Consider the following 27,571-nt stretch of genomic DNA (forward strand, 5'->3'; position numbering starts at 1 on the left):
AGTAGAAATTCATAATCCTGAAGCCATTAGTCACACAGCTGGAGCTGGGAGCAGAAGCGCAGACACTGGAGGTGGGCTCCGTCTTCTACAGAGTATGGCACTAAGGTTACACTGAAACCCCTGCAAAATCAAAGCTGGACCAAAGGGATTCAGGTCTGCAAGAGAATTGGGAAAGACACCAAAGGGGCAGCGAGGCACTTCCTAGAAATGGGACACCAGGCAGCCAAAGCCAGGCATGGCTGGCCAGGGTGACCTCTGGTGTTCCAGGATTTAATTACCCCCTTGCATAATAACAAGTCATATTTAAAAGCAAAGGAAGCTAAAGATGATTTGCATGTTTCTCTTTAATGCTAGCTGCTGAGTTCACACTCTGGTTTCCTCTGTCTGTAATTGGACACATAATTAACTACCATTATGACGGCTTGTAGCCTTCTAGGGTTGGTGGCCATGAGCAAGCATCAGTTGAGAAAAGGCTTTGGATCAGGCCGATTTCTCTTAGACCCCAAAACCTAGCAGTCTGGGCTCCTGCCTCCATGAGGACTTAACTCTCATTCAGTCCTAAAGACTCAGACCCTTGAGTCTTGGTGGAGGGCTGGGAGCCTCCTTCCAGATTCTGACTTTGCCCCTTGATGGACCCTTCTGTGCTTTACCTTGGTTTTTTTTTTTTTTTTTTTTTTTTTTCCATTTATTTTTATTAGTTGGAGGCTAATTACTTTACAACATTAAGTGGTTTTTGTCATACATTGACATGAATCAGCCATGGATTTACATGTATTCCCCATCCTGATCCCCCCTCCCACCTCCCTCTCCACCCAATTCCTCTGGGTTTTTTTTTTTTATCATTATTTTTATTTATATGTTTCTCACTGTGCTGGGTCCTTGTTGCCACGAGGGCCTTTCTCTAATTGTGGGGAGCAGGGGCTACTCTCTAGTTGCAACAAGTAAGCTCAGTAGTTGTGGCTCTCAGGCTCTAGAGCACAGATTTAAGAGTGTGGCGCACAGGCTTAGTTGCCCCATGGTATGTGGGATCTTTCCAGACCAGAGATCAAACCCGTGTCTCCTGCATTGGCAGGTGGATTCTTTACCACTGAGCCACCAGGGAAGCCCCCGTGTTTGATCTTAAATAAGCCATTGGTTCACTCTGAGTTCACCTTCCTAATCAAGTAAATTGGCACAGTAATTCTGACCTCGGAAGAATGCCCTGGGGGTTAGATGAAATAATGCAGTATAAATTCCTCACACATTGTATGTGCGTGTGTACTCAGTCACTTCAGTCATCTCCTGCTCTTTCCGACCTCATGGACTGTAGCCCACCAGGCTCCTCTGTCCATGGGATTCTCCAAACAAGAATACTGGAGTGGGTTGCCATGCCTTCCTCCAGGGGCTCTTCCCAACCCAGGGATTGAACTCGATTCTGTTGCGTCTCCTGCATTCCAGGCAGATTCTTTAACTGCTGAGCCACCCAGGAAGCCCACACATGGTAGGTACTCCATAAATGCAAACTCCCTTTCTCCTTGCCAGTAGAGTGGAGAGAGGTATGAGGGGTGGGAGTGGAGGATCCAAACTTACTAGGTGAGGGGCTATGAGCTGAGTTCTGACAAAGAGAGGAGAGAGAGTTTTTGTCCCAGGGGAAACAGGATGAATGGCAAATTAATAATAGAATAAACAGAACAAACAAACAAACAAACAAACATTTATAGAGTTCTTATTAAGAGCTAAGTAGGGCCCTAAATATACCCTGTCCATTGTGCTGCCGCCGGTGCTGTTAGGATCCCTATTTTGCACATGAGGAAGCTGAGGTTCAGAAAGGTTATTCACCTGTCCCAGATCATGACAAGAATTTTCAGAACTGACCTCTAAGATGCCTCTCCTTACACACACACACACACACACACACCCCTCGCAGAGCCGCCCAGGCAACTAAGACCAAAGCTTCCCAGCCTGCAGGGCGGTGGCGCAGGCTGGTGGGGTCAGGGGTGCCTAGCTGCCCAGTTTGGGACTAGAACCAATGCCCCTGCGCTTCCCGGCCCCGTCCCGGCCTAGGGCCGCGGCTGCCCGGCCCCAAGCCCGCAGCGCACGGCCGGCGAAGCTGAGCAGGCGCTACCCGGCCCCATAAAGCACGCGCGGGTGGGAGGCGAACGCCGTTTTATGGAGGCAGTCGGGAGGCCTCGTTCACTTTAATTCCGGCTCGCAGAGGCGCGCAGCCCGACCTCCAAGCTCATAAACGAGTGGGCCGCGCGCTCCCCCACTCCGGGCCGCGATATAAGGCCCATGGTGGGCTTCTGGGTCCAGCCGCCCTCTACCACCGCCGCTCGCCGCCACCGCACGATGTCCTGCCTCTCTTCGTGCGTCTGTATCCCCGGCGGGGTCCGAGCCTTCAGCTGCGTCTCCGCCTGCGGACCCCGGCCCAGCCGCTGCTGCATCACGGCCGCCCCCTACCGCGGCATCTCCTGCTACCGCGGCCTCACCGGGGGCTTCGGCAGCCGAAGCGTCTGCGGGGGCTTCCGCGCCCGGTCCTGCGACCGCAGCTTCGGATACCGCTCCGGCGGCGTGGGCGGCCTCAGCCCTCCCTGCATCACCACCGTGTCAGTCAATGAGAGCCTCCTCACGCCCCTCAACCTGGAGATCGACCCCAATGCGCAGTGCGTGAAGCAAGAGGAGAAGGAGCAGATCAAGTGTCTCAACAACAGATTCGCTGCCTTCATCGACAAGGTGGGTGTCCTTGATCACACCCTTCCTGAATCTTCCCTTCCTGGGTGGGCACTCAAGGGTTAGCCAGATGGGCAGGAGAGATGTGGGCCAGGTGAGCCCCCAGGCTGATGGAGGAGATGGACACACTTCCAGGGCACAGACAGACCAGAGAACTGAGTCTAGAGCAGGGGCTCCTGATTAGAGCACTGTTACTATATACAACCTCTGTCCAGACAGGCAGGGTCCCCACAGACAAGATCCACCCTTCCTGAACCTGGAAGTCCTGGCAGGACCTGAGAATTTACAGGCCAGTCTCTCCTGGAAATTCATTCCTGGTGGCTCAGTGGTGAAGAATTCGTCTGCAATGCAGAAGACCCTGGGTCAATCCCTGGGTGGGCAAGATCCCCTGGAGTAGGAAATGGCAACCCACTCCAATATTCTTGCCTGGAGAGCAAGAATACACAGAAGAACTACACAAAAAAGATCTTAATGACCTAGATAACCACAATAGTGTGATCATTCACCTAGAGCCAGATTTCCTGGAGTCCAAAGTCAAGTGGGCCTTAGGAAGCATCACTAAGAACAAAGCTAGTGGAGGTGATGGAATTCCAGCTGAGCTATTTCAAACCCTAAAAGATGATGCTGTGAAAGTGCTGCACTTGATATGCCAACAAATTTGGAAAACTCAGCAGTGGCCACAGGACTGGAAAAGTTCAGTTTTCATTCCAATCCAGAAGAAAGGCAATGCCAAAGAATGTTCCAACTACCGTACAATTGCACTCATCTCACACACTAGCAAAGTAACGCTCAAAATTCTCCAAGCAAGGTTTCAACAGTATGTGAACCGAGAACTTCCAGATGTTCAAGCTGGATTTAGAAAAGGCAGAGGAACCAGAGATCAAATTGCCAACATCTTTTGGATCATTGAAAAAGAAAGAGAATTCCAGAAAAACATCTACTTCTGCTTTATTGACTACACCAAAGTCTTTCACTGTGTGGATCACAACAAACTTTGGAAAATTCTTCAAAAGATGGGAGTACCAGACTACTTTGCCTGTCTTCTGAAAAACTTGTATGTGGATCAAGAAGCAAAAGTTAGAACTGGACATGGAACAACAGACTGGTTCCAAATTGGGAAAGGAGTGTGTCAAGGCTATATAATGTCACATGCTTATTTAACTTATATGCAGAGTACATCATGCAAAATGCCAGGCTGGATGAAGCACAAGCTGGAATCAAGATTGCAGGGAGAAAAATCAATAACCTGAGATATGTAGATGACACCACCCTTATGGCAGAAAGCAAAGAAGAACTGAAGAGCCTCTTGATGAAAGTGAAAGAGGAGACTGGAAAAAGTTGGCTGAAAACTCAACATTCAGAAAACTAAGATCATGGCATCCGGTCCCATCACTTCATGATAAGAAGATGGGGAAACAATGGAAACAGTGAGAGACTTTATTTTCTTGGGCTCCAAAATCACTGCAGATGGTGACTGCAGCCATGAAATTAAAAGACGCTTGCTCCTTGGAAGAAAAGCTATGACCAAGCTAGACAGCATATTACAAAGCAGAGACATTACTTTACCAACAAAGTTTCATCTAGTCAAAGCTATGGTTTTTCCAGTAGTCATGTATGGATGTGAGAGTTGGACTATAAAGTTGAGCTCCACAGAATTGATGCTTTTGAACTTTGGTGTTGGAGAAGACTCTTGAAAGTCCCTTGGACTGCAAGGAGCTCAAACCAGTCAATCCTAAAGGAAATCAGTCCTGACTATTCATTGGAAGGACTGATGCTGAAACTGAAGCTCCAATACTTTGGTACCTGATGCAAAGAACTGACTCGTTGGAAAAGACCCTCATGCTGGGAAAGATTGAAGGCAGGAGTAGAAGAGGACGACAGAGGATGAGATGGTTGATGGCATCACTGACTGATGGACTTGAGTTTGAGCAAGCTTCAGGAGTTGGTGATGGACAGAGAGGCCTGGTGTGCTGCAGTTCATGGGGTTGCAAAGAGTCAGACACCACTGAGCGACTGAACTGAACTCTCCTGGAAATGGGGAATGAGGACTGTTGATATTTTATGTGATAGTTTTAAATGTTCCATTGAAGCATTAAATAACATCAAAACACCTGATGAGAAAATTCATCTCTTTAATTTATTAATTTAATTTATTTAATTTGATCCTTAAGATCAAATGGGGGAAATCTCATTAGGTATTAATATGTCTTTAATATTCCTCTAATACTTGCTACCCTCACGCTTTTAATGAAAGAGAGCAAGCCTCAGCGTCAAAGCTGTCTGGGGCAACAGTTTCAGCTAGAATTTCATGCTTTCTGTTTTCCTCTTATGTATGCCTAGTGATACCGGTTTTACAGCTACCATGCTAATATAGTTACCCCTTTAAGCCCCGTTTAAGTGTTTAGTGAAATGCTAAACAAATCCATTTGTAGATAAATCATGAGTAAAACAGGCAAAATCCTGAAGTTGGCCTGTGAAGGGTTCACGTTTGAGAATCACTGCCACCAGAGTAGTCCTTTGAGTGCAATAGAGGAGAAAGGAGATGGGGAATTACGGCAGGACCGGCCCCAGCCCCCACCCACATTCCCTGAGAGTGGGTGGCAGAGCAGGTGTCCAAGCCTGGCTCTTCCAGGCTCTCCAGATCCCTGAGGCTAGAGAGTTCAAAGCTTGGGGCCCAGCTCCCCTACTCCTCTCGAGCGAGAGCTGGCCCACTTCAGCAGGCACTCTATCCTGAGTGTGCTGGAGCTCACAGCCAGGAAAGGTGGCCAGGGAGTGAAGCAGAAAGGCTCCTGGCCCAGGAGCAGGCAGTATGGGCTCTGTGTCCAGTTCTCCACTGATTCTCTCTGTGATGCTGGCCGGTGGCATCCCTTCTCAGCCGCAAAGCTCTGCTAGGTGCAGTGTGTGTGCTGGCCATGACTTTGAAAGGAAACACAGGGATCAAGACAGGCAAGCAACTCACCACCATGGCTCGAGCCCTGCCAGCTAAGACCCCCTAAAATGATCCCACATAATATCAGCAGTCCCCTTCCCCATTTCTAGGAGCTCCACGAGGATTGCCCAGCTGCATTCATCGGGTTGGATGAAAGGATACCAGGTCTATAAAAGGCAAGGCAATATCTCAAATCCAGCTAAAAAAAAATCTGAGAAGGGGAAAACTGGAGACCAGGGAGCCTGGTCCTGTTTGCTGATGTCCTTTCTGGTGGCACAGTGATTGCTGCTGTCACATCTTTCCAGTTTGAATGATTTCCAGCAGAGGTTTGCATGCTTTACTTCCCTACAGCCCCCACCCTCCCTATTTTTGAAAATCATCCCCCCCTTCACATTACCTGCCTGGCTTCTAGACACATAACAGTGTGTGTTTCATCACACAAGAATGTGTGTCTCCTCACACAAGAGTGTGTGTCTCCTCCACCAGGCCTCTTCAAACCCCAGCCATCCTACTTGGTGAGAAACTGCCCCCTCCAACCTCCCTCCCCAGCTAGGAAGCCCTGCCCAGGCTGACCATCCATTCAAGCCCCAGGCTGGCCACTGGGGACAGAGCTCCCCTGCACTGGTGAGGGTCACAGCAAAAGGCTTTCCTCTTACTCTGACCCTCTCAACTCTCCTCTACACTCCTTTCCTCCAGGAAACCTTCCCTGATTGTCACTACTGTCCACCCCATCTGTCTCTACCCCAGCCCAACCCAGCACAACCCATATGCCCTTCAGTGTCTCACTCACCCCAGCCAGGCCCAACTGGACAGACCCTCACTCAGATCTGAGCAAGCAATCAGGAAACAAGGAGTCTCCAGATGCCTCCTAAGGCCAGGAGAGCCCAGCAAGGACGATGCCATCCACCCACCCTCTGCCTCTGCACACCTCGCTGTGAGCTCCGATTCTCTCACTCTGCCTGCTCTTGCAGGAGGGCTGGGCTTATTGGCTCCTCTCACTGTTTCTCCCACCTCCACACCACACCAGGTGCGCTGCCTGGAGCAGCAGAACAAGCTGCTGGAGACCAAGCTGCAGTTGCACCAGGGCCATGAGTGCTGCGAGAGCAACCTGGAGGCTCTTTACGAGGGTTACATCCAAACGCTGAGGCGGGAGGCTGAGCATGTGGAGGCTGACGGCGGGAGGCTGGCCACACAGTCCAACCACATACTGGAGGCACTGGAGGGCTACAAGAAGAAGTGAGTTCATCGGGGAGGAGGCTGTGGAGAAAGGAAATGGGGTGAGATCAAATAGGATAGATTTGGGTTAGACCCCTAGAAGAACTTTCCACTAGGAAGTAGAGAGTAACAGAAAGCCTGTGGGGAAATTATTTTCTTTTCTGAGATGGGAGAGGAAACATTGGCGAGTCTGTGCTTCTCCAGCCACCTCATCATTCTGTGTTTATTTTATTTTGATTTATCAAACATTTATGGAGCATTTATTCTATGTTCCAGGTGTTGTGTTGGGCCCTGAAGAGGGGTAAGGATAAGAAAGTCAAGAGGACAGGAAAGGGGTACACCTGAACTAGATCAGGGTGCCACCACCACCACCAGGGAATTAGCTTCATGAACAGAAAGGAGGCCTGCAAAAATGTGCATGGCACCCACCCTACCTCTGAAACAGGAATAACAGTGGGTGACATGGCTGGTTTGAGTGCCCAGAGGAGAGGGATGGATACTTTTTGATTCCATGGCCACATCCAAAAGATCCAGTTCCTGGAATGTGTTTGCCTGAGCCTTCCTTCTCTTTGCTTCTCTTCAAACCCCAGCCTATTGAAACTAGCCACTGAAACTTGTGCACTTTTTGTCCCCAGGTATGAAGAGGAGGTGGCCCTCAGGGCCACTGCCGAGAATGAATTTGTGGCCCTGAAGAAGGTGAGTGGCCCCAGAATACACATCCCACAACTCAGAACCGTGGACAGAGGTGGAGGGAGCACTCTGTGATTCAGTGAAGCTAAGTGACTTCCCCGGAATCACACAGCCCAACCTCTCCCCTATTTCTTTCTCCAAATGTCCCAGTGCTCCCTGAGTGGTCCTGGACTTCAGCACAGCGCTTCAAGCAGGGCAATCTTCCACCATCCAAGCTAACTCCCACCTGCCCAAAGGCTTCCCACCTCCTCCTGCTCTGAGCCTGGCAGAAAACAGGCACTGCATAAATTTTTGTGAACAGAACAGCACCTGAATGCTTGGGGACGGCTCCATCCTTGGCTGGCAACGGTTGGGAAATGCTGGCATGAACAGAGCTGTCGCTCCTCACCTCTTAGGACTTGACTCAGCAACACTGCCCTCAGTACACTGAGCCACAGACCAGAGCAGGGAGAGGTGGATCATCGTTAGAACCGAGCTATTTTACATCAGATCCTAAGTTTCATGATAGTGCCTTCTAGAGGGATCATCCTAGTACCAAGGGGAATGCCTGGAAACATCGGGACCCCCTCTCTCACCCAGACCTGCTCTTGACCCCTCAAAATGAGTAAGGGACTTCACTAACACCGTGACACCAGGCACTGGAATGAGCAGCTAAGGAGGGTCCAGGGAGTGCACCCTCCCTGGTGGGGAGAGCTCTGTGCTGTCTCCCCACTAAGACTCTTGCTCCTCCTTCTCCCTTTAGGATGTGGATGGCGCCTACCTCCTTAAATCAGAGCTGGAGGCCAACGTGGAGGCCCTGACCCGGGAGACTGACTTCCTGCGGCAGATGTATGAGGAGGTGAGGGGCCACAAAGCAGCTGGGAAGCAAGGAGGATGGCAGCTAGACATTGGAAAGTACTTGCCACCATTTGGCTCCTGAAACTCTTGGTTTGGGGACACAGGGCAGAGTTGAGGGACCCGAGGCAGGTCTACTGTCAGAAGGTGAAAGGCATAGCTTCGTGTCTTATCTGCCAAGCCCAGACAAGCTGGTGCTCCCAGTTAGTGTGGTGACAATGATCACAAATTTTAAGTTCTAGTCCTAGATCCAAAGGATCAAGACAGGAGGCCCTGACTGAAGTCAGGTAAGCAGGCCTCAGAGCTGGACTCCTCTCAGCCTCAGGACTCTGGTCCTGAGGAGCACTGAGAGGTTCCGGGGTTGCAGGGGAGATGTCACCTTTGAATTGGAGTTTCAGACAGTGAGGCTGTAGAAGAAGCAGGGGCATGGGACAGGAAAGGAAGTGAGAAAGCAGGCTGCCTGGAGTGGGGCTATGGTCCAAGGGGCTCTTAACACTCCCCCACTTCCCCTCAGGAGCTCCAAGTTCTCCACACCCACATCTCAGACACCTCGGTCATTGTCAAGATGGACAACAGCCAGGACCTGAACATGGACGGCATTGTGGCTGAGATCCAGGCTCAGTATGACGACACTGCCGGTCGCAGCCGGGCCGAGGCTGAGTCCTGGTACTGCAGCAAGGTGAGTGGTCCAGCACTCCCTTCCCCGAACAGGGATGCTAAAATCTGAAAGCATTAGCGGGGTGGGGAGGGATGCTGAAAAAGCATTGACTTTTGTCTGGGTGGGCAAGGGAAGGGCAGACAGCTCTCGGGATGGGGTGCAGATGTGCAAGCTGTGGAGTTCAGTCGGATGACACATCCTGTGTTTCATGAGCATCTGTGCTTCCCCCCAGTGTGAGGAGATCAAGGCCACAGTGATCCGGCATGGGGAGGCCCTGCGCCGCACCAAGGAGGAGATCAACGAGCTGAACTGCATGATCCAGAGGCTGACGGCCGAGGTCGAGAATGCCAATTGCCAGGTACAGGGTCCTGGCCCACCCCTCAATGTAGAAAGAGAACAGGGTTGGCCTGAGACAGGGAGATTGAAGTCAGACACCTTGCCAAAGTGTGGGAAAAGGAGCAACGTGAAACTTTAAGCAAGTCCCCTCCACAGACAATGCTCTCCATTCCCCCTGAATGTGGATTGGGGGGGAGGGCTATGGAGGAGAATGGGATGACCTGGTCTTTCATGGTCTCTGAGGCAGAATGAGGCAGAGGAAATATCACAGTCTGAGGGGTTGGAAACCTATGCTCTCAAACCAGCCCTGCCACTAGCTCATCCCGTGATTTGGGAGGCAGGGGGGCCATTTCACCTCTCTGGCCCATTGTTTTAGGCCAGCGATCACACACTGAGATGTCCCCAGAGATTAGTGAATGAGTGAAGCAGGCTATACCAAAGGCACTAGCGTTCAGTAAACTGGAAAGCACAATGGGCAGAGCTCATCAGATCAAACTGCAACAGACCCTTTGGAAAAGCAGGCCCAGTGTGGCCAGATCCTCTGATTTTTCAAGAGAGGCCAGGAATGTGGGTTTATACGTTAAATTTCAAAAAGTTAAGGACACTGTGCTGACATTCCCCAAGAGCACTAATTTGCAACCCCTGAGCTAACAAACCAGTAAGGGCCCTTCTTCTCCTGACAGTCAATGGCCAGTGGATACCTGGTCTCTGACCCTAAGTCCTAAAAGAGGAGCCTTAATAACTTTACTCTCTGCCCCAGAACACCAAGCTGGAGGCTGCAGTGACCCAGGCTGAGCAGCAGGGTGAGGCGGCCCTTAACGATTCCCACTGCAAGCTGGCAGAGCTGGAGGAGGCTCTGCAGAAGGCCAAGCAGGACATGGCCTGCCTGCTCAAGGAGTACCAGGAGGTGATGAACTCCAAGCTGGGCCTGGACATTGAGATCGCCACCTACAGGCGCCTGCTGGAGGGCGAGGAGCAGAGGTGAGGACCACATCTGTGCAGAGGATGTCTCTTCACCCTCCAACCTGTGTTCAGAGCCAGGAACATGTCTGCATCTTATTTACACCTAATTTGCATCAAGATTATTTGGAGGAGGGAATTTGCTAGTTCTGCTCTCCCCAACTAATTTTTGTCTCTTTCTTCTCCCCACAAGGTTGTGTGAAGGCATTGGAGCTCTCAATGTCTGTAAGTAATCTGTACTGTGGGTTCTGAAATAAGAACCTGGGGTTCCTGGTGGGCAAACTTTTTACCAAATGGCCAAATAGTAAATATTTTAGACTTGGTGGGTCACACAGTCTCTGCTCAACTGCTCTGCTTGTTGTAATGTGAAAGCAGCCACAGCCATAGCAATACTTAATAGATGTGATTAGGTTTCAATAAAACTTTATTTACAAAGACAGGAGGGCCTCAAAGGGCCACAGCTTAAGACCCTGAAAGGAAGGAGGGGGATGTGGCAGTGAATGATTATAATTACTTAAATAGCTGTTCCTGCCTATGGGGGAGGGCCTGGTCTAACAGTTTATCTAGGATTCTTGAGGTTGGACTACAGGAAGTAGTGTCCAGGTATGATGGTGTTTGAGGGGGAAGGAGGAATAGAATGGAGGGAAGGGGCTCTGAACAAGAGAAGAATGGGTGGGGGGACTCTGGCCAGCATGCAAGAGCCTCTGACGACGACCTTGCACGAGGACCAAGCCACATCCTCCTCGCCCCGCAGGTGTCAGCAGCTCCCGTGGCGGGATCATCTGCCGGGACCTCTGCATGTCGGGCTCCCGGCCGGTGACGGGCAGCGTCTGCAGCGCCCCCTGCAGCGGGAACCTGGCGGTGAGCACCGGCCTGTGAGCGCCCTGCGGCCAGAGCAGTGGCAACAGCCGCCTGGTGCGCTTTGCATAGCGCCTTCGGCTTTGTAAATTCACCGCTCGGCAAGCCAACCGTACCTGCCTCGGGCGGCGGCGGGGCTTAGAGCTTCTGGAGCTAGCCGGCTTGACCTGTCCCAATGGCTGCTTTCTCCTCCTGCATCTTTCCTCCCGCTTGTCTCTTCATTTCTTTCAGGGAGAGGGGCGGGCTACTCGCCTCACCCCCCCCAGAGTCAGAATGACCGGTTTCCTCCAGCCCTGGGCAAAGAGCCCATCCTGACTCGGGCTGCTCTGGGTACTTGGACGCCCATGGCTTCTAAGGAACAGACTGGCCCCAGGGCCCCTCCGGTGCCTCCTAAACCCTCCCACAGTGCCTGAGTTTGCGTCCCCGGGGTGGGGGGGTGGGGGGGCAACTTTATATCCCCGCCTCCCTCCCACTCTCTCCCTTGTGCTTGGTCTCTGAGTTTCCAATTAAGCTTATGACTCGAATATAACGCTGAGAATCTCCTACATATGTGGACTGCCAGCTCCGTTTCTGCCCTCTTCCAAGGGAACAGAGGAACTGTTCTAAGCAAAGAAGGAGAGAGGGCTGTCTCTAAGGTACCCTGCCGCTAGGACCACACTGTACATCTTGAAGGGTGCCTGGGGGTGTCCTACAGCCCCTCAATTCCAGACACACGGAGGCATAGGGGGAACTGGGAGGGAAGTGAGAGGGGCTGCAGGGACGAGTGGTAGCCAGCAGGAGAAGGGTCTCATCACATGTGGCTGCTGAAAGACCAGTGGCCCACTTCCTCTCTTCCCTCACTCCACTCCCGCCTCAGTATATGAAAATTCCTGACCATGGGATCACATACACAGCCTTCACCTCTTCCCACAAACCAACACTCCCTAGATAGTCCCCTCCAACCCTGTCCCCACACCCACCACCACATCACCTCCAGGGAATCCCAGTCAGAGACCTCCTACCTCCTCTCCAGTACCCAAGATATGAGCTGCTGTTCATCAGAGGTGGATGCCCCCAAGCACAGACCCCCAAACACCCCCACACTCACAGACACACACACGTCAGAGACCCCGACATGTACAGACGTCCCATCAAGCAGAGCCTTAACATACCAATGTCCTCCCCAACCCCCACCCCATCAGGGATCCAGATCCACAGCCCATCTCTGGGTGAGGGGGGTGAGACAGCCACCTACCAGGGATCCAGACTCTGGGACCCCCTCACTCTAAAGTCCTCCCAAATGCACACAGACCTCCTCCCACTGCCGTCACTTCCACAGAATCCCAGAACCCCTCCAGGACCTCAGACACACACCATCCAGAGCCCAGAGCCCGGCCGACTTAGCACCAGGAAGGGCTGAATTGCCAGTTGGCTGGTCCACCCGAAACCCAGGCCCGGGGCAGCTAAATGTTTGTGGTCTTCTCACCACTAAGGAATGTTCTCTGACAGCACAGGGCATTGGCAGGGGGAGGGGGTGTGCAAACAGCCCTCCCACCCCCTCAGCAGGAGAGGAGTCCAGTACCCACTTCCTGGCAGAACCAGAACTTCCAGGGCTTTCTGGCTTGTTCAGGAGAGGAGCTGGAATCAGCCCCAGCCTTGAGAGGGGCCACGGCCTCCCTCTGGGTAAGAGCCAGTTTGCTTTGCACAGCGCCCCTATATGTCACCAGTGTGTGCTCCCAGTGCTCTCTAGAGCCCCTCTCTCACCACACCTTCCCCTTGGGGCCTAATGAAGCCAGGATACCAGGTGCCAGGCAGGGGTTCATCCAGGCCTCAGAAAGCAGCTGCTTTATTGGAAGCTATTCTTTTTTTTCAAACTGTCTTGCAGTTCTTGGGATGAGGGGTGGGACCAGGGTTGGGGGTCCCCTTGTGACTATGGGAGGAGGGGATATGTATCTCCCCACACCCAGGGCTCAATTGCGGGTGCTCCTGCTGGTGGCGGATGTGGTCCTCATGGAGTGGGCCTTGAGGGTCCCAGGCCCTCCACCGCTGGAGAATCTCAGGGCGTTGCTGCCCATGGTTCCCCCAAAGGTCAGCCGGCTACCAGAACCACCCATGGAACTGACCACAGCTGAGGGAGAAGAGAAGAGGTCTCCATCAGTGTGAGGCCCACTACTTGAGCCCCCAGCCTCCTGCCATAGCTGCCTGTTTCCCTCCCTCCACCCACCACCCTTCCCCCACCAACAGCCAGGGGCCAACCCAGAAGTAGCCTCAGACAGAGGTGAGGGCTGCTCCACATTGTCCCTGCCCCACCCTGCCCTCATGCATGGCTTTGCTGGGGTGTTGAGCCTGTCTGGATGGAATCTCCAGGCACCTGCTGAAAGCTGTTTAAGGGAAGGAGGCTCCAGGCCTCCATGAGGCCAGGTCTTCAGGCCAATGTGCCATCTAATAGACCCAGCCTAGTCTGGACAGTACAGGTGATGGGCCACAGCCAAGGACTTACAGATGTTCATGGCTCCCACTCCATCTCCGGTCAACCTGGGGGCAGAGGAGAGACCTGTGAGGGCTGCTCTCTCCTCAGCACTGGAGGAGGCACTCCTGCACCCCTCCATCCAGGCTGCAAGCAGGACTCATGTTCATCCCTGTGTCCCCACACAACCAGCCTTCCTGCAGCCTTTTCACTTCTGGCTACACAATCTTGGGAATGTCTCAGAGCCTCCATTTCCTCACTTGTAAATGCGGTCTTAGCCTGTCCCAACCTCACAGGGTTGTTTGTGAGGGTTAAACTCATAACTTAACCTAAAGCCCTCGGCACACAGGATTCTGTAAATGGTAGCTGCTCTTATTGTTTATGTAGATGGCTGCCTCCCTTAACCAGATCATAAAATCCTCAAAGAAGGCTGTGGCTTATTGATTCCTGCATCTCCAGTCACCAGCATGAGGTCTGGCACATGCTAATTACTTTATATGGGTCGAAATGGTTAATGAAGTGTAAGTGTTAACTGAGTGAATTCAGCTACAGTGGGAACTGCGAGGGAAGGAGGAGGCAGCAGTAGCTTTAAGCAGCCTGGGGAGCTGAAACAGGTCTTGTACTGGAAATTAAAAATCTATCTGAGACAGATAGGTACGTTTGTTCTGTGACTCATAGCCCCATTGTCACCAAGCCCTTAGCCGTGAGGATGCATTTACGCTGCAGGGAGGAGGGAAGACCTCAATTTAGTGGAGCAAGTGAAGGAAGCCCAGCTGACCTCAGCAGCCCCAAGTCCTGGAAGGGGATAGAGCAAAGAGCAAGGGCAAGAGAGGTAGACACTAGGAAGCTTCCAGGCCCCTTTATCTGTTGACAAAATGAGTCAATCAAGCCATCAAGGTATGAATCAAGACCCAAATTTATGGACATAGGTTTTGAGTCTTTTGTGAAGAATTTCCTGTAAGACTAACCCAGCCCAGCTTCATCGCAGGCTGCAGGTAAGCATGCAGATCTCTCTGGGGACAAGGGAAATTTACCTCCTCACCATGCTCAGTCAACACCACATGACTTAGCCCTCAGTTATGTAGTGAGAAGCAGACCGTTGCCAAGGAAGATGGTTGGACCAGGAATCAGCAGAGCTCAGTTGCATACTGGTTCTGTCCCCTCAGTTAATAAAACTAACCAGTTTCCCCTCTGTACACTCAGAAGTCAATAATACCTGTCTTACTTATCTGATGTGTTCTGAGAATCAGATAAGATGACCTTGTCAATGCACAAAAATGCTGTTATTACTTCAACTTTCCCACTGAGCTTATACCACAAGGTCTTTCCCTCCAGAAAGCCATCTCATCAAGGGCAAAGAAGCAAGCATTATCTGTACCCTCCCTGCACTTCCCATCCTCACCGCCCTGCAGAAGGAGGGATACGGGAAATGCTTGCAGGTGGATGGGTGTCAAACTGCAAGCCCCACTGAGCCAGCCTGTGTGTCCTCACCGGCTCTCCTCGCCCTCCAGCAGCTTGCGGTAGGTGGCAATCTCGATGTCCAGGGCCAGCTTGATATTCATGAGCTCCTGGTACTCCCGGAGCTGCCGGGTCATGTCCTGCTTGGCCTTCTGCAGGGCAGCCTCCAGATCCTCCTGCTTGGCGCGGGCATCCTTGACAGCCAGTTCCCCACGCTGTTCAGCATCAGCAATGGCAGCTTCCAACTTGGCGCGCTGTGGGGAGGAGCGGAGCTCTGAACTGGGGTCGCAGGCCTCATCAGTCACTGCCTTCCTGCCTCCCCATCCTGCAGTGAACACCTGGGCAACTTGCTTACTGTGACTTCACTGGTACCAGTCTCCTCCCCCAAGCACCAGGGACTCCCAAGGGTTTAAAACATGGGCTTTGAGGGACTTCCCTGGTGGTCCAGTGGTTAAGAATCCACCTGCCAGTGCAGAGGACACAGGCTCCCTCCCTGGTCTGGGAAGACCCCACACACCAAGGGGCAACTAAGCCAGTGTACCACATCTGCTGAACCCGTGCACCCTAGAGCCTGTGCTCTGCCACAAGAGAAGCCACAGCAATGAGAAGCCTGCACATCGCCACTAGAGAGTAGCCCTTGCTTGTCGCAACTAGAGAAAGCTTGCGTGCAGCAACTAAGACCCAGCGCAGCCAGTAATTAATTAATTTTAAAAACATGGGCTTTGATACCCAATGCCTAGCTTTCAGTTCTGGCTCTGCCACTTACAAGTCATGTGATCTTGCATGAATCAACCCTTCTGAGCCAAAACTCTCCTCTTTTCTAAAATAACAGTAATCATGGCATATAAATATAGATGGGAATAGCTCAAGTAATGAAATAATACACAAGTCCTTGGCACAGTGTCTGGTATTCAGCAAGCATTTAATAAATGCTATTATGAGTAAATGTGATTATGATTTATAAATGCTCACATACCCAACCCCTAGCTGGAGGAGCTCCAAGGCCATGGGATGCTAGTGTAGTACTCAAATTTCAGGAAGCTAACCAGGCACCTTTCAGGTTCCTTGAAAACAGGAGCCATTTTGCAACAGGCCCAGAACAGGGAGACTTGGAGCACAGAAATGCTTCTTGGAACCCCTAGATTCCAAGCCAACAGCCCCCCAGGTGCGGGTAGGGGTGGTGTGATTCAGAGGGACCTGAGCAACAGCTGTCACTTCCTGCCTGGCCTTAGTGTTCCCTCTCTTGTGGCCCATCTCCCACTAGAGGAGGCTATATAGTGTTGTGTGTGTGTGTGTGTGTGTGTGTGTGTGTGTGTGTGTGTATACTCAGCCATGTCTGACTCTTTGCGACCCCATGGACTGTAGCCTGCCAGGCTCCTCTGTCCATGGGATTCTCCAGGCAAGACTACTGAAGTGAGTTGCCCTTTCCTTCGGGGGATCTTCCCAACCCAGGAGTGGAACCTTTGTCTCCTACATTGACAGGTGGATTCTTTATTGTTGCACTACCTGAGAAGCCTGAGCCGCCTCTTATTCAGTTCCAAGGGCCACCATCCCAGCCCCTCTCAGGGCTCCTCCTCATCCCTTCTCACAACCACCTTCTGCCCTCAGATCCTCTCCCCTCAGCGCATGCACTCTGCCTCTCTGCCTGATCCTCCCAATCCTGCCTTGGAGGCTGGCAGATGCCCTTGCCCCCATCCACCGGTCAGCATCCTCCCCTGTCACATTGGTGCCCCCTTGGCAGGGTCATGCCACTGCCTCTGAGCCACAGCTTCAGGGCCTGAGCCTGCCCTGCTGTGTGAGAGGAGAACCGGATGTGGGAGAAGCTGTGGGGTTCGGGAAACTGCCATTCATGGCTCTGTGCCTCCCCTCCTGGCCTGGATGCTGGCTCACTGCACCAGTGACTCATGGCTCCAAATCTGTGCCAGGAGGAAGCCTCCATTCTAGCCCACATGTAAACAGGCCTGCAGGGCTCTAAGGGGAGGACATTTTTGGGTAGATCGCCCTCACATCCTATCCCCCGGCTGTCATCCATCAGCTTCTTTCCCTTCCCACTGCAGATGCCTGCTGAAGCTTAGCTGCCTCCCCCACTTCCATGCCTTTGTCAGATCTTAGGGGACCCTTTCTCATCAGTGCCCCCCACCCCAGCTTCACAGGATCTCCTCCCATCAGTCTATCATCTGAGACCTGTGCCCTACTATGTGTCAAGTGCTGGGAAGGGAGGAGCAGTGAACCAGATGGAAGGGGAGGCCCGGCTCTTATGGCACTTTTAATATCCCAGTGGAGGTGGGGGACAATATTTACTTACACTTAATTAATAAGACTTACCTAGTAAGTCATTGGACTTCCCTGGTGGCGCAGACAGAAAATAATCTGCCTGCAATGCGAGAGACCCGGGTTTGATTCCTGGGTCAGGAAGATCTGCTGAAGCAGAGAATGGCTACCCACTCCAGTATAAGACAGAACATTTCAGAGAGTGTTAAGTATTTCAGGGATCTTCCCACAGACTGCTGAGAGAGTGGCTAGGTGGCTGAGGAAGCCATCTCTGAGAAAAGGTCTTTCGTCCTCAACAAAAGACGATGAGAAAGGGGCACAATGTGCAGAGCTGGGAGAACCATATTCCAGGTGGAGGGAACACCGAGTGCAAAGGCCCTGAAGCATGAAGATGCTTGGCAAACATCATCTCCAGGAAGTGGCAAGGGCATGGCCAGAGAGGGAGTGGTGGGGAGTGAGGTCAGTGGATATGACGGGGCCTTGGGAGTTACAGTGAGTTGGCCCCAGACCCCGTGGCCCCCATTCCCAGGTATACATTGCACACAGAGCTAGGTGCAAGAACAGGGCTCAGGACCGATGCGATAATGAATGGTCGTTCTCTTCTGGCCAGCATCCTGAGGCTCCTTCCACAAGCTCTGTGCCCTGCTAGGACTCCTGTTCCCCCTTCAGCCAAACCAGCACCTGGCCAAGAACATTTCATCCTGGAGAGCTCACAGGTGGGTCTGAGAGACTAGAGCTGCCCCAGCCTCGTCCCCAGGACAGCAGGGGCAGGATTGATGCCCCTGCCTCCTGCTTCTCATTCTGAGCATGGTCCCAGCTGGCTGCCCTTCACCTGCCCCAAGGACAAGCACTGGTGCCCACCTGGTTCTTGATGCTGTCGATCTCAGCCTGCAGCCTCTGGACAGCCCGATTCATGTCCGCAATCTCATTCCGGGTATTCCGGAGGTCGTCCCCGTGCTTCCCAGCCTGGGCCTGGAGGGTCTCAAACTGGAGGGGCCACACAGAAGGGTATGGCAGGGGTGGGCTATGATTACAGGGGGCTCGTCTTCTCCCCACCCAAAGAAGGCCCCAGGTTCTGAGTGACAAGCCCTCCCAGCTTATCTTGCCGGGGAGGGACAGTCTGACTCCCAGCAAGCTTTGCCCGATACCAGAGGCCAGACTCCTGGACAGTGGGGTGGGGCAGGGGTTCAGCTTCCTCCCAGCCAGGACAGGGAAGACAAGGATGGCTCCCCGGACCCATCCCCACTGATCCCAGTGCTCTTCCCGTTTCCATCATGGCCTAATGCTGGAGAACCACAGGAAGTCTGAGATCCTTACCTGTTAACCCCTTCATCACTATCACCCATCTCACAGATGAAGAGAATGAGTCCCAGAGAGTGGAAGGGACTGCCTGAGTTGTCCTTATTGACATACCTGTGTTCTCACATGCACCATGGATGACTCCCTATTTCTGCAGAGACATCACTCTGTGCCCCTTTTAAACCCTCAGGCTCCCTCCCTCAGTTACCCCAGCACCCCCCACCCCACCAGCCCTGTCCATCCCCTCAGCACCTGCCCTCACCCTGTGCATATAATGATTAAACCTAATCTGGAGCCCTTGGATCCAGAATCTGGTCTCTGCTCTTCCACTCACTACCTGTGTGGAGCTAGAAAAATCACTTAGCCTCTCCATGCCTCAGTTTCCCCACCCGTGAAAGGGGATAATATTGCCTACCTAACGGGCTGTTCTGTGGGTTATATGAGTCAATACAGGTAAAACATTTGAAATGTTGCCTAGCACTATGCTTACTCGCCAAATTTCAGCTATAATAATTATTACTCCAAGTCCATTTCCTCTGCCCTGCCCCCTGCCTACATCAGGCTAGAATCCCTTCCTGGGCAGGGGCCTGGCCTTCCCTTTCTCTTCTTCCCAGGACACTGGAGACCCCCACAGACTTAATCCCTGGTGCCTGTCAGCACAGTGAGACACAGGCCCCAGAGGCTCGAGACAGGATGAGGAGTAAGGGAAGCCACCACCCAGGACCCTGCCAGATAGAGAAAATATGGCTCCAGTGACTACACACCTTGGTCTGGTACCAGGTCTCGGCCTCAGCCCGGCTGCGGTTGGCGATCTCCTCGTACTGGGCCTTGACTTCAGCAATGATGCTGTCCAAGTCCAGGGAGCGGTTGTTGTCCATGGACAGGACCACGGACATATCTGAGACCTCAGACTGCAGCTCTTTCAGCTCCTGTAGGGACAGACAGAGCATCAGGGCTTGGGTGACACATTCCTGTCCTGGGACCCTGCCCAGCCTGGGATCCCCTGCACTAGGGAAAGATAAAGAGGGAGGAGGCCAGAGTGGGAGCGAGTCACGAGGCAGCCAGAGGGCACAACAGACCCAGCACCGACTAAAGGGCTGTGCCAGCCCCGGCTCCCGGAAGAGCCCATCAGCAACTTGTCAAATCAGAGTCTGGTGGGATCACAGAGGAAAAACCAGAGACAGAGTGTGGTGAACGGCGGTGGCTCCTGGCTATGATTTGCTGCGCGTGTTGGCCTCTATTATGAAGAGGATCACTAGGGGGTGTGTAAAAAAAAGTCATATTCCACCCTATTTTGGACGGAACACTCGGCAGCCTTTAACACTGATGATACAGCCATATTTATGGACAGGAAACTACATCCATGATATACAGTTATGTAAGAAAGGTATGATTCTATTTTATTAAATATGTATATTTCTGTATCTTTATGTATATATATATACAGAAAGAGCCTGAAAAGGTAGCTATCAAGATGATAAAAGCAGGTATAGGAAGGTTGTTTTCAATTTTATGCTTTACCTAATTTTCTAGATTTTTTGCAATGAGTATGTACTTCATAACAAGAGGAAAATATACACACACACACACATATATATAACATGTGATAGACATATAAAGGCCCACAATGAGACTAGGAGGGCCCAAAATAAGCTTTAAGGATCCAGCCCCTGAAATTAACACATGTGGAAATTCTCTCAGAGATGCAAATGGAGGCTGAATGTTCAGGTGAAAACGAGACTGAAGAGAAGTGAGAACCAGTCTGTAATTTGCCTCTTGTGTAACTATGTCCCAGACCAGCCAGATGATCAGCTATACTATCTTCTGCCTAAGGCCAGAGCCTCACACTGATGGGATGAAGAGGTTTTTAATCCCCTTCAGGGAAAGGCTCTGGAAGCTCAGGGCAGGGCAAGGCAGAGCAGGAAAGGAGATGGGAGGGGCAAGCAGAGAGAGAGAGGCTGGGTGGTAGGTGTAAACCCTCAGTCTCTCTTGACCTGGCTCCCCTTGCCAGCCCACCAGCCCACCCGTGAACCCTGTCACAGCCCAGATCCCTCAACATCCTCCTGGTTTCTTCCAGCCCCTCCCAATCCCCCTTCCTGACAAACGGTCATCCCATGTCTCTAAGAAGGCTAATTTTGACTGACAACCCCACCCCCCACCCTTACCCCCTCCTGCTACACTGCCTCAGCTCCTCCCGAGCTCCTCGACCACCACAGATTCCTGAATCTAGAAAAAATAAAGAGCAGGGTCATCTCCCCTACATGCACCCAACACACACCCAGACTGACCCAGAGGCAGGGGGTGGACCAGATGGCCCCCTGGCTAGGACATGTAGGATGTGGCATATTTCCCACCCCTGAGGTCTTCACCTGCTCATAGAGGGTCCTGAGGAAGTTGATCTCATCATTCAGGGCATCCACCTTGGCCTCCAACTCCACCTTGTTCATGTAGGCAATATCCACATCCTGGGAGGGGTGGTGGCAAGAAGGGGTAGATGGATGATAGCATGTTATCATACGTGAAACATTTGGCAGCCAGTACTGTCCAACCCCAGGACCAAACCCCACTGCCCTACCAAGAAACATACAGCAGCTCCATGCTGCCTGACACATCCACAGCGGGAAGTTCCCTCCACTGGACCCGCCCAGGCTTTGAGATGGACGTTATCTCCACTCATCCCCAGGACTGGAGTGCCTTCTCAGCACTGACAGCCCAGAGCATTCTGAAGCCCCAAATCTAGCTCTTTACCAGTTCTAAAGGCTTCAGTGGTTTAGACACACCCCTGGCTCTGCCCCCTAGTGACTATGTCACCTTGAACAAATCACCACAACTCCAGGAGCCTCAGCTTTTCAGTAATCAAATAGGAGAGCATGAAATCATGCAGACTTCAGGATACCACACCCAGAGATGAGAAATCTCCAGCCCAAATGTGTAACTGGAAGTTTGGGTGATATTGAAGCAGGCAGGCCATAGATAACACCACAAGTCCAAACGATGTCTGGGCCCCATCCTCTGCTGTGGGTTAGCTCCTGTGGGGAGCGCTCACTTCCACTCATCCCTGAATCTCCAAGGGCCCAGCACTCCAGGGCAGGTTACATTTCTGTGGATGGGCCTGGGACACTGAGTAAGTGTACTTTAAATCATAGTCTTAAGTCAAGCCCTTATTCCTAAGGCCTTCCAAACTCAACTTGCACACCTCCAGGTATGGGAAGGCTCACTCTGCCTCAAGGCAGCCCATCCATTCATTCAGTGTTTCAGGCCTGCCATGTGTGACCCTCATTTGTAACTGAATGTTCTAACTGATAGAACACTTACTTATTATGGGGTTGAAATTGCCCTCTCTAACCTCCAACTTGTAGTCTTAATTCTAATCTTTCCAAGCCCAGAAACAAGTCTACTGACTTGCCAGACACACACACACAAACACACCAACCATACACACACACACACACACACATACACACATACATGCACACAATGTTGTAGCCTTATAAAGGGCCTGGCTTTCAGATCTCTCCTTCTCCAAGCCCATCATTTCCCTTTTATACACCCAGCCAGACTCTGACCACAGGTTCCTATTGGTTGCTTTGGTGAGAGGCATGTGGTCCCCCCACCCCTCTGTTTCTATAGCATCCCCTACCCTCTGTGTCTGCCCCCCTCACCTTCTTCAACACCACGAACTCATTCTCAGCAGCCGTGCGACGGTTAATTTCATCTTCATACCTGCAGCAAAGAAGGGAAGCATGGTGTTGGTGCAGCTCTGCCTCCATCCCCTCATATCCTGTGTGAAGGTCTGCCCTGCATCACCTTCACTCCCTCCTTAATGACACGGTAGCTCAGCTGGTAAAGAATCTCAGTAATGCAGGAGACCCTGGTTCGATTCCTAGATCAGGAAGAACCACTGGAGAAGGGACAGACTACCCACTCCCGTATTCTTGGGCTTCCCTGGTGGCTCAGCTGGTGAAGAATCCACCTACAATGTGGGAGACCTGGGTTCAATCCCTGGGTTGGGAAGATCCCCTGGAGAAGGGAACAGCTACCCACCCTAGTGTTCTGGCCTAGAGAATACCATGGACTATATAGTCCATAGGGTGGCAAAGAGTCGGACACGACTGAGCGACTTTCACTTTCACTTATGAAACAACGTGTCCCTGACTCGTCCATTTGGCTATTCCTAGGACTTTGAGTCTTGGCAGCGGGTGGGGGTGGGGGAGCAGGGCACATATGTGAATTAAAGCACAGAGGCTGCATACCCTGGGAGTGAGAAGGCAGAGAACAGCCATGCTTATGGACCGCTTCATATGGCCCTGCCCCGTTATATGCTTCCTATGCATTCGCTAATTTAATGTCCACAACAATCCTGTAACAATGGTGCTGTGACTCACAGGAAAAGGAACAGAGGCACTGAGAGACAAAGTACTCCATCTAGTCATCAAGCTGCTAAGTGCAAAGCCCAGACTTAAAGCCTGGTCATCCGACCCTTGAGCTTAACCTGCTTAATCCCATTGGCTGAGGGTAAAGAAGGCGCCTGGAAAGGAGGAAACCTGTGGACTCAGGAAGAAGAACCAGGTCCCAAATAGGTGGTGAGCCCCCATCCTTACTCTCACAGCCCCCCTCCCATCCTTCTTTCTCTCAAGGAGCCAGTCCCCTGCCCATAGGAGGACACCAGCAAAGCACAGAGCAAGAAGGCAGGTGGGCCTGACCCAGTGTTTACTTGAGGATTCAAAACAGGTCTCAGAAACTGAAACTCAACAGTGCACACAAGCTTCTGGAGAACAACAGGGGCGATGCGGGGCAGCTTCAGTGGGGAGCAGGATGCTCGGGCAGGCAGAGGCCCTCCAGGAGTCCAGACCCCCAAAGTCCACTCCCCCTACCCAAGCCTCTAGAATAGTTAGAAAAATATCTACAAGGCTGTCTGTCTATTCCTGCCATGCTGCTGGGCCCAGAGTGCACACGAATGAGGGCTCCCTGGGCAGCTGCATCAGGACCCCTCGCCACATCCCCTTCCAGCTCCTCCTTCAGCCTGGCCCGGAGCTCAGCCTGGCTCCCCAGGAGAGTGCTCTGGGGCTTTGGCTGGGGGGAGCATGTGTACACACATGCACCCCTGACGGCAGGGGCTCACAGGCTGTCCCAGGCCTTCCCTGCCCTGCACCTGTCTGGTTCCACCTGGTGTGGGATTAATCCTGTTGACTGTTGCCCTGGGGAAGTTAGGGGAGGGGGGAAGGGACACTCCCTTCAAAGGCCTTTGTTTGTTCTACCTCCAGTCAGAGGAAGTGGCCCTGCTCAGCTTAGTCATACACCCCCAGGCAGAGCACAGAACTCACTCATTATCCACCCCCTACCCCTGTGCCCACAGGGCAGGGATGCCCACTCAGCCTCTGGCTTTGGTTTCTATTCAGTGAGAATAGCGGGCACCTCAAACACCTGCCCTCAAAACCAGCCTCCACCCTCCCTGCCCCTCCTCATAGCCTCCTTTCTGGTTCCTGCTCTGGCCAGAACCCCCCAACCACAGCCTCTGCAACCTCTGCCATCGCTCACGGTAGTCATCCTCTCTGCTTCTTTCCTTCCCAAGTTGTCTCCATGTATGTCTCCTCTTGGGAGTCAGGGGCCCCAAAACAAGACCCAGCACTCCCAGTGATCTACTCTGCAATCTCCATCAAGTCCCTGAAACCTGCTGGACTCTAATCCTCACAGGAACAAAATGGAGTTATTCTAGAATAATCTGAGGGTCATACAAGTTCTGATGCACATCTGTCATAGGACACTTCTTGCCCTGGTCAGGCTCCCGAAGGAAACAATATGGATCAGGAAAGGGTTGAGAGAGTTCTTTGGGAATGTCGGGAGAAAGGACCAGAATGACATGGAAATGGCCCCCAGAGACAAAGAGAAGAAAGGGGTGGAGAGGCAGGGAACCTGTGAATAAAGACCTTTCTTCCCTTGAGGGAGTTACTGTACTGAGCAGCACCACCCCATGACCTCTGACCCCAGAAGGATTATGAGGGGGTGAGTTGAGAGGAGCACATTGGCCCAGGGCACGAATCCCCAGAGGTTGCACTGGGGGACCATACTTATTCTTTTTTTTTTTTGACCATACTTATTCTTGAAGTCTTCCACGACATCCTGCATGTTCCGAAGCTCCACCTCCAGGCGACCCCCATCCAGCTGCAGGGCCTCCAGCTGCTTCCGCAGGCCAGCAATGTGGGCCTCAAAGATGCCCGGGAGGCGGTTGCTCTTGGCAGACTTCTGCTCCTGCAGCAGCGCCCACTTGGTCTCCAGCAGCTTGTTCTGCTGCTCCAGAAACCGCACCTAGAAGGATCAGGAGGTGGAAACTCATGAAGGGCAGACTGTGCCACTCAGAGTGCAGTTGGGAGGGTCTGCAGCCACCTGGCAGAACCTGCACTCCCACTGGCTCTTCCCTCAAGCCGAGCCCCTAGCCCTTGGCCCTCTCCTCCAGGAAGCCCGCCCTGAACAAGCCTCTCCTCCAGGACTCTCTGTCTCCAGTGTGTCCAGGGCTCAGATCACTGACATGTCCCAGTGCTTACGCTTTAGGGTCTCCTCCTTCCTCTGCTCCCCATAACACCACAGGTGATGGTCTCCACCTCCCTCTCGGAAGGGCTGCCTCCTTTCTATCTTCATCCTGAGCCTGACTTGGGCCCCGTCCCTTCAGGCTGGGACACTATCTCTTCCTCTGTCAATATCCTCCCTTCCCCTCTTCCCTCTTCATCCAACAAGGCCTCAGGACAGGATGCTAGAATCAAGCCCAGTGTAAAAGGAGCCCTAAGAAGCACCAGTACGACCGGTGGTGGGAAGCCAGCCTCCTCAAGACCAGCCACTCAGGCAGCAGGACCCGGGGGCTGCAGCTAAGTAGCAGGGGGAGGAAGCCTGAGCCTGGGGCTTCATGTGGAGGCTGCCCCAGAACCTGAAGGATGTGTATGGTCTGAAGGGTGAAGGAGAGAAGGAGATGGGGGAACAGAGAAGCGGAGCAGACACAAGGCAGGAGAGGAAAAGCCTGCTCCAGACCCAGGGAGGAGGCCCTGGCCCTGCTCCAGGGGACTAGCCCTTAGTTCTTGGGTCCAGTCCCCACAAGTCTGCACCCCCATCTTCACCCCCCACTCTTTGGGGACCTGAACAACCAAGAAAAACACCTCCTAAATGGCCCTTCTGGGGGGCACTCAGTGCCCCCAGTGGGCTCTCTCCAAGGGCAGGAAGAGCCTCACTTCCCACTACCAAACAGGATTGGAAGACCAGGTAGGTGGGGCAGCCAGGGCTGGGAGCCTCCCTCTCTCCAGCCCTTTATTTCCAGCAACTGCTAGAGAATAACTGGAGAGGACAGGTGGGAGGGTGAGGTTCTCAACCTACCCCATCTCCGACTTCACACAGCCCCCTCTCAGAGAAAGGGACCCAGGGAAAGCAGTCTTGGCCCTGGCGTTTGGAGCTCGAAAACTGGGCGCTAAAAGCGGCCCAAGAACTCCAGCTCACAGGACAGCCCCCGGCACACATTCCGGGAGGAAAAAGCAGGTTGATTGGGATAGCTTGCCGGAAGAGGGAAGCTGAGGTTGGCAAAACAGCCACAGGATTCATGGGGAGGGTTCAGTCCCGGATATCGGAGGAAAGAGAGCCGGTACCAGCCCTCCCGGCGCCCGGCTCACGTGTGGCACGGCGGGGCGGCTGCGGGGCCTGGAGCCCGGCTCCTGGCAGTGAGGGAGCTCACCTTGTCAATGAAGGAGGCGAACTTGTTGTTGAGGGTCTTGATCTGCTCGCGCTCCTCCTGGCGCACCTGCTGGATGGCGGGGTCGATGTCCACCTGCAGCGGGGTCAGCAGGCTCTGATTGACGGTGACCGCGCGGATGCCGGTGCCCACCGGAGCCCCGTAGGACGAGCGCGCGGCCACTCGAGGCCGAGAGGCGCCCAAGCCATAGAGGCTGCTGCTGCTGCCGAAGCCGCCGGGGCGCACGGAGCTCAGGCGCACCTGGGGGCCGCGGCCCGGGAAGGCGGCGGAGCGCGAGCTGAAGACCTGGGAGCCGAAGTGGAGCGACATGCTGAGCTGGGTCGGGACTGAACGAGCGGCTGGAGACAAGGGGCTGAACTCGCTGACCTCGGGCAACAGGGCCGCTTTTATCCGCTAGGCGCGAGCGGATCGGCTTACACAGGTCGGGGCGGGGCTGGCCGCGCGCCACCTTTCTCTGCCCGCTGGCCCCTCCCGGGACCGCGCTTCCGCCCTCCGCGCGGTCCACCTGGCCGAGGCTTTCGGTCCCAGCCCGGGCCAGTCCAGGCTGGGCAGGAGGGCTGTAGACACCCAGACCCCTTGATGCAGGCGAGTGCAAAAAGCGGTGGAAGACAGCGGGCCCAGTCCATCTGCGAGTCAGGGAAGGCTTCCTGGAGGGGGCTTGGGGAAGAGGTGAAGAATATCCAGATTTCTGACAGCAGAAAGATCAAGCGGTAAAAGATTGAGCTAAGAGGTGAACAAAATGTTCTAGTGCAGGAATCAGAACCCTTCCCCCCCGCCCCCGACCCCGGTCCCCTCCCCAGGCTACTGAAAGCCAGAAAATCATTCCCACCCAAGTTCACCCCAATTTGAGAGATCAATCAGCTCAGTTCTTGCGTCAGCTAACCCCAAGGTGGGCCTGCCAGAGCTGGTTTCCCTGGCCACAGGCCCCCACACCTCATTTTCTATACAGAGACTAGGCCAAGTGGGTCGGGACCCCAGTTCTTGCCCTCTCCTCCCCACCCTGGAGCCATCTGAAGCCCAGAGGCCCCTGGTAATAGTTACCCTGAGCCTGCCATTCCCCCCACTCCCAAATCACATTCCTGTCCACTTACTTCATTTGTCTCAGGAGAAGAAGGGGACACCTGTGTGTATTTGAGACACTTAGCACTAATGTTTTGTGTGTACATGCCTGCAGGTTCC

The 27,571-nt window shown here is 53.1% G+C and overlaps 2 protein-coding genes across 2 annotated transcripts; one reads left to right on the forward strand and one right to left on the reverse strand.

Annotated features, from left to right (window-relative positions):
* The first annotated feature begins 2,328 nt into the window (after positions 1-2,328).
* Positions 2,329-11,584, forward strand: LOC133041914 (keratin, type II cuticular Hb3-like). Its single transcript, XM_061122723.1, has 9 exons — positions 2,329-2,712; positions 6,666-6,874; positions 7,489-7,549; positions 8,286-8,381; positions 8,892-9,056; positions 9,268-9,393; positions 10,132-10,352; positions 10,525-10,556; positions 11,086-11,584. The coding sequence occupies exons 1-9, from the start codon at positions 2,329-2,331 to the stop codon at positions 11,208-11,210; spliced, it is 1,419 nt and encodes a 472-aa protein (XP_060978706.1). The 3' UTR covers positions 11,211-11,584.
* Positions 11,585-12,429: 845 nt separating this feature from the next.
* Positions 12,430-26,763, reverse strand: KRT7 (keratin 7). Its single transcript, XM_061122725.1, has 9 exons — positions 26,375-26,763; positions 24,758-24,969; positions 22,326-22,386; positions 21,033-21,128; positions 19,428-19,592; positions 18,226-18,351; positions 15,127-15,347; positions 13,669-13,703; positions 12,430-13,296 (listed from the first exon to the last, which is right to left on the reverse strand). The coding sequence occupies exons 1-9, from the start codon at positions 26,699-26,701 to the stop codon at positions 13,139-13,141; spliced, it is 1,401 nt and encodes a 466-aa protein (XP_060978708.1). The 5' UTR covers positions 26,702-26,763; the 3' UTR covers positions 12,430-13,138.
* Between the last annotated feature and the right edge of the window lie 808 nt (positions 26,764-27,571).

Source organism: Dama dama, chromosome 3 (assembly GCF_033118175.1).
Source record: "Dama dama isolate Ldn47 chromosome 3, ASM3311817v1, whole genome shotgun sequence".
NCBI classification, from domain to species: Eukaryota; Metazoa; Chordata; class Mammalia; order Artiodactyla; family Cervidae; genus Dama; species Dama dama.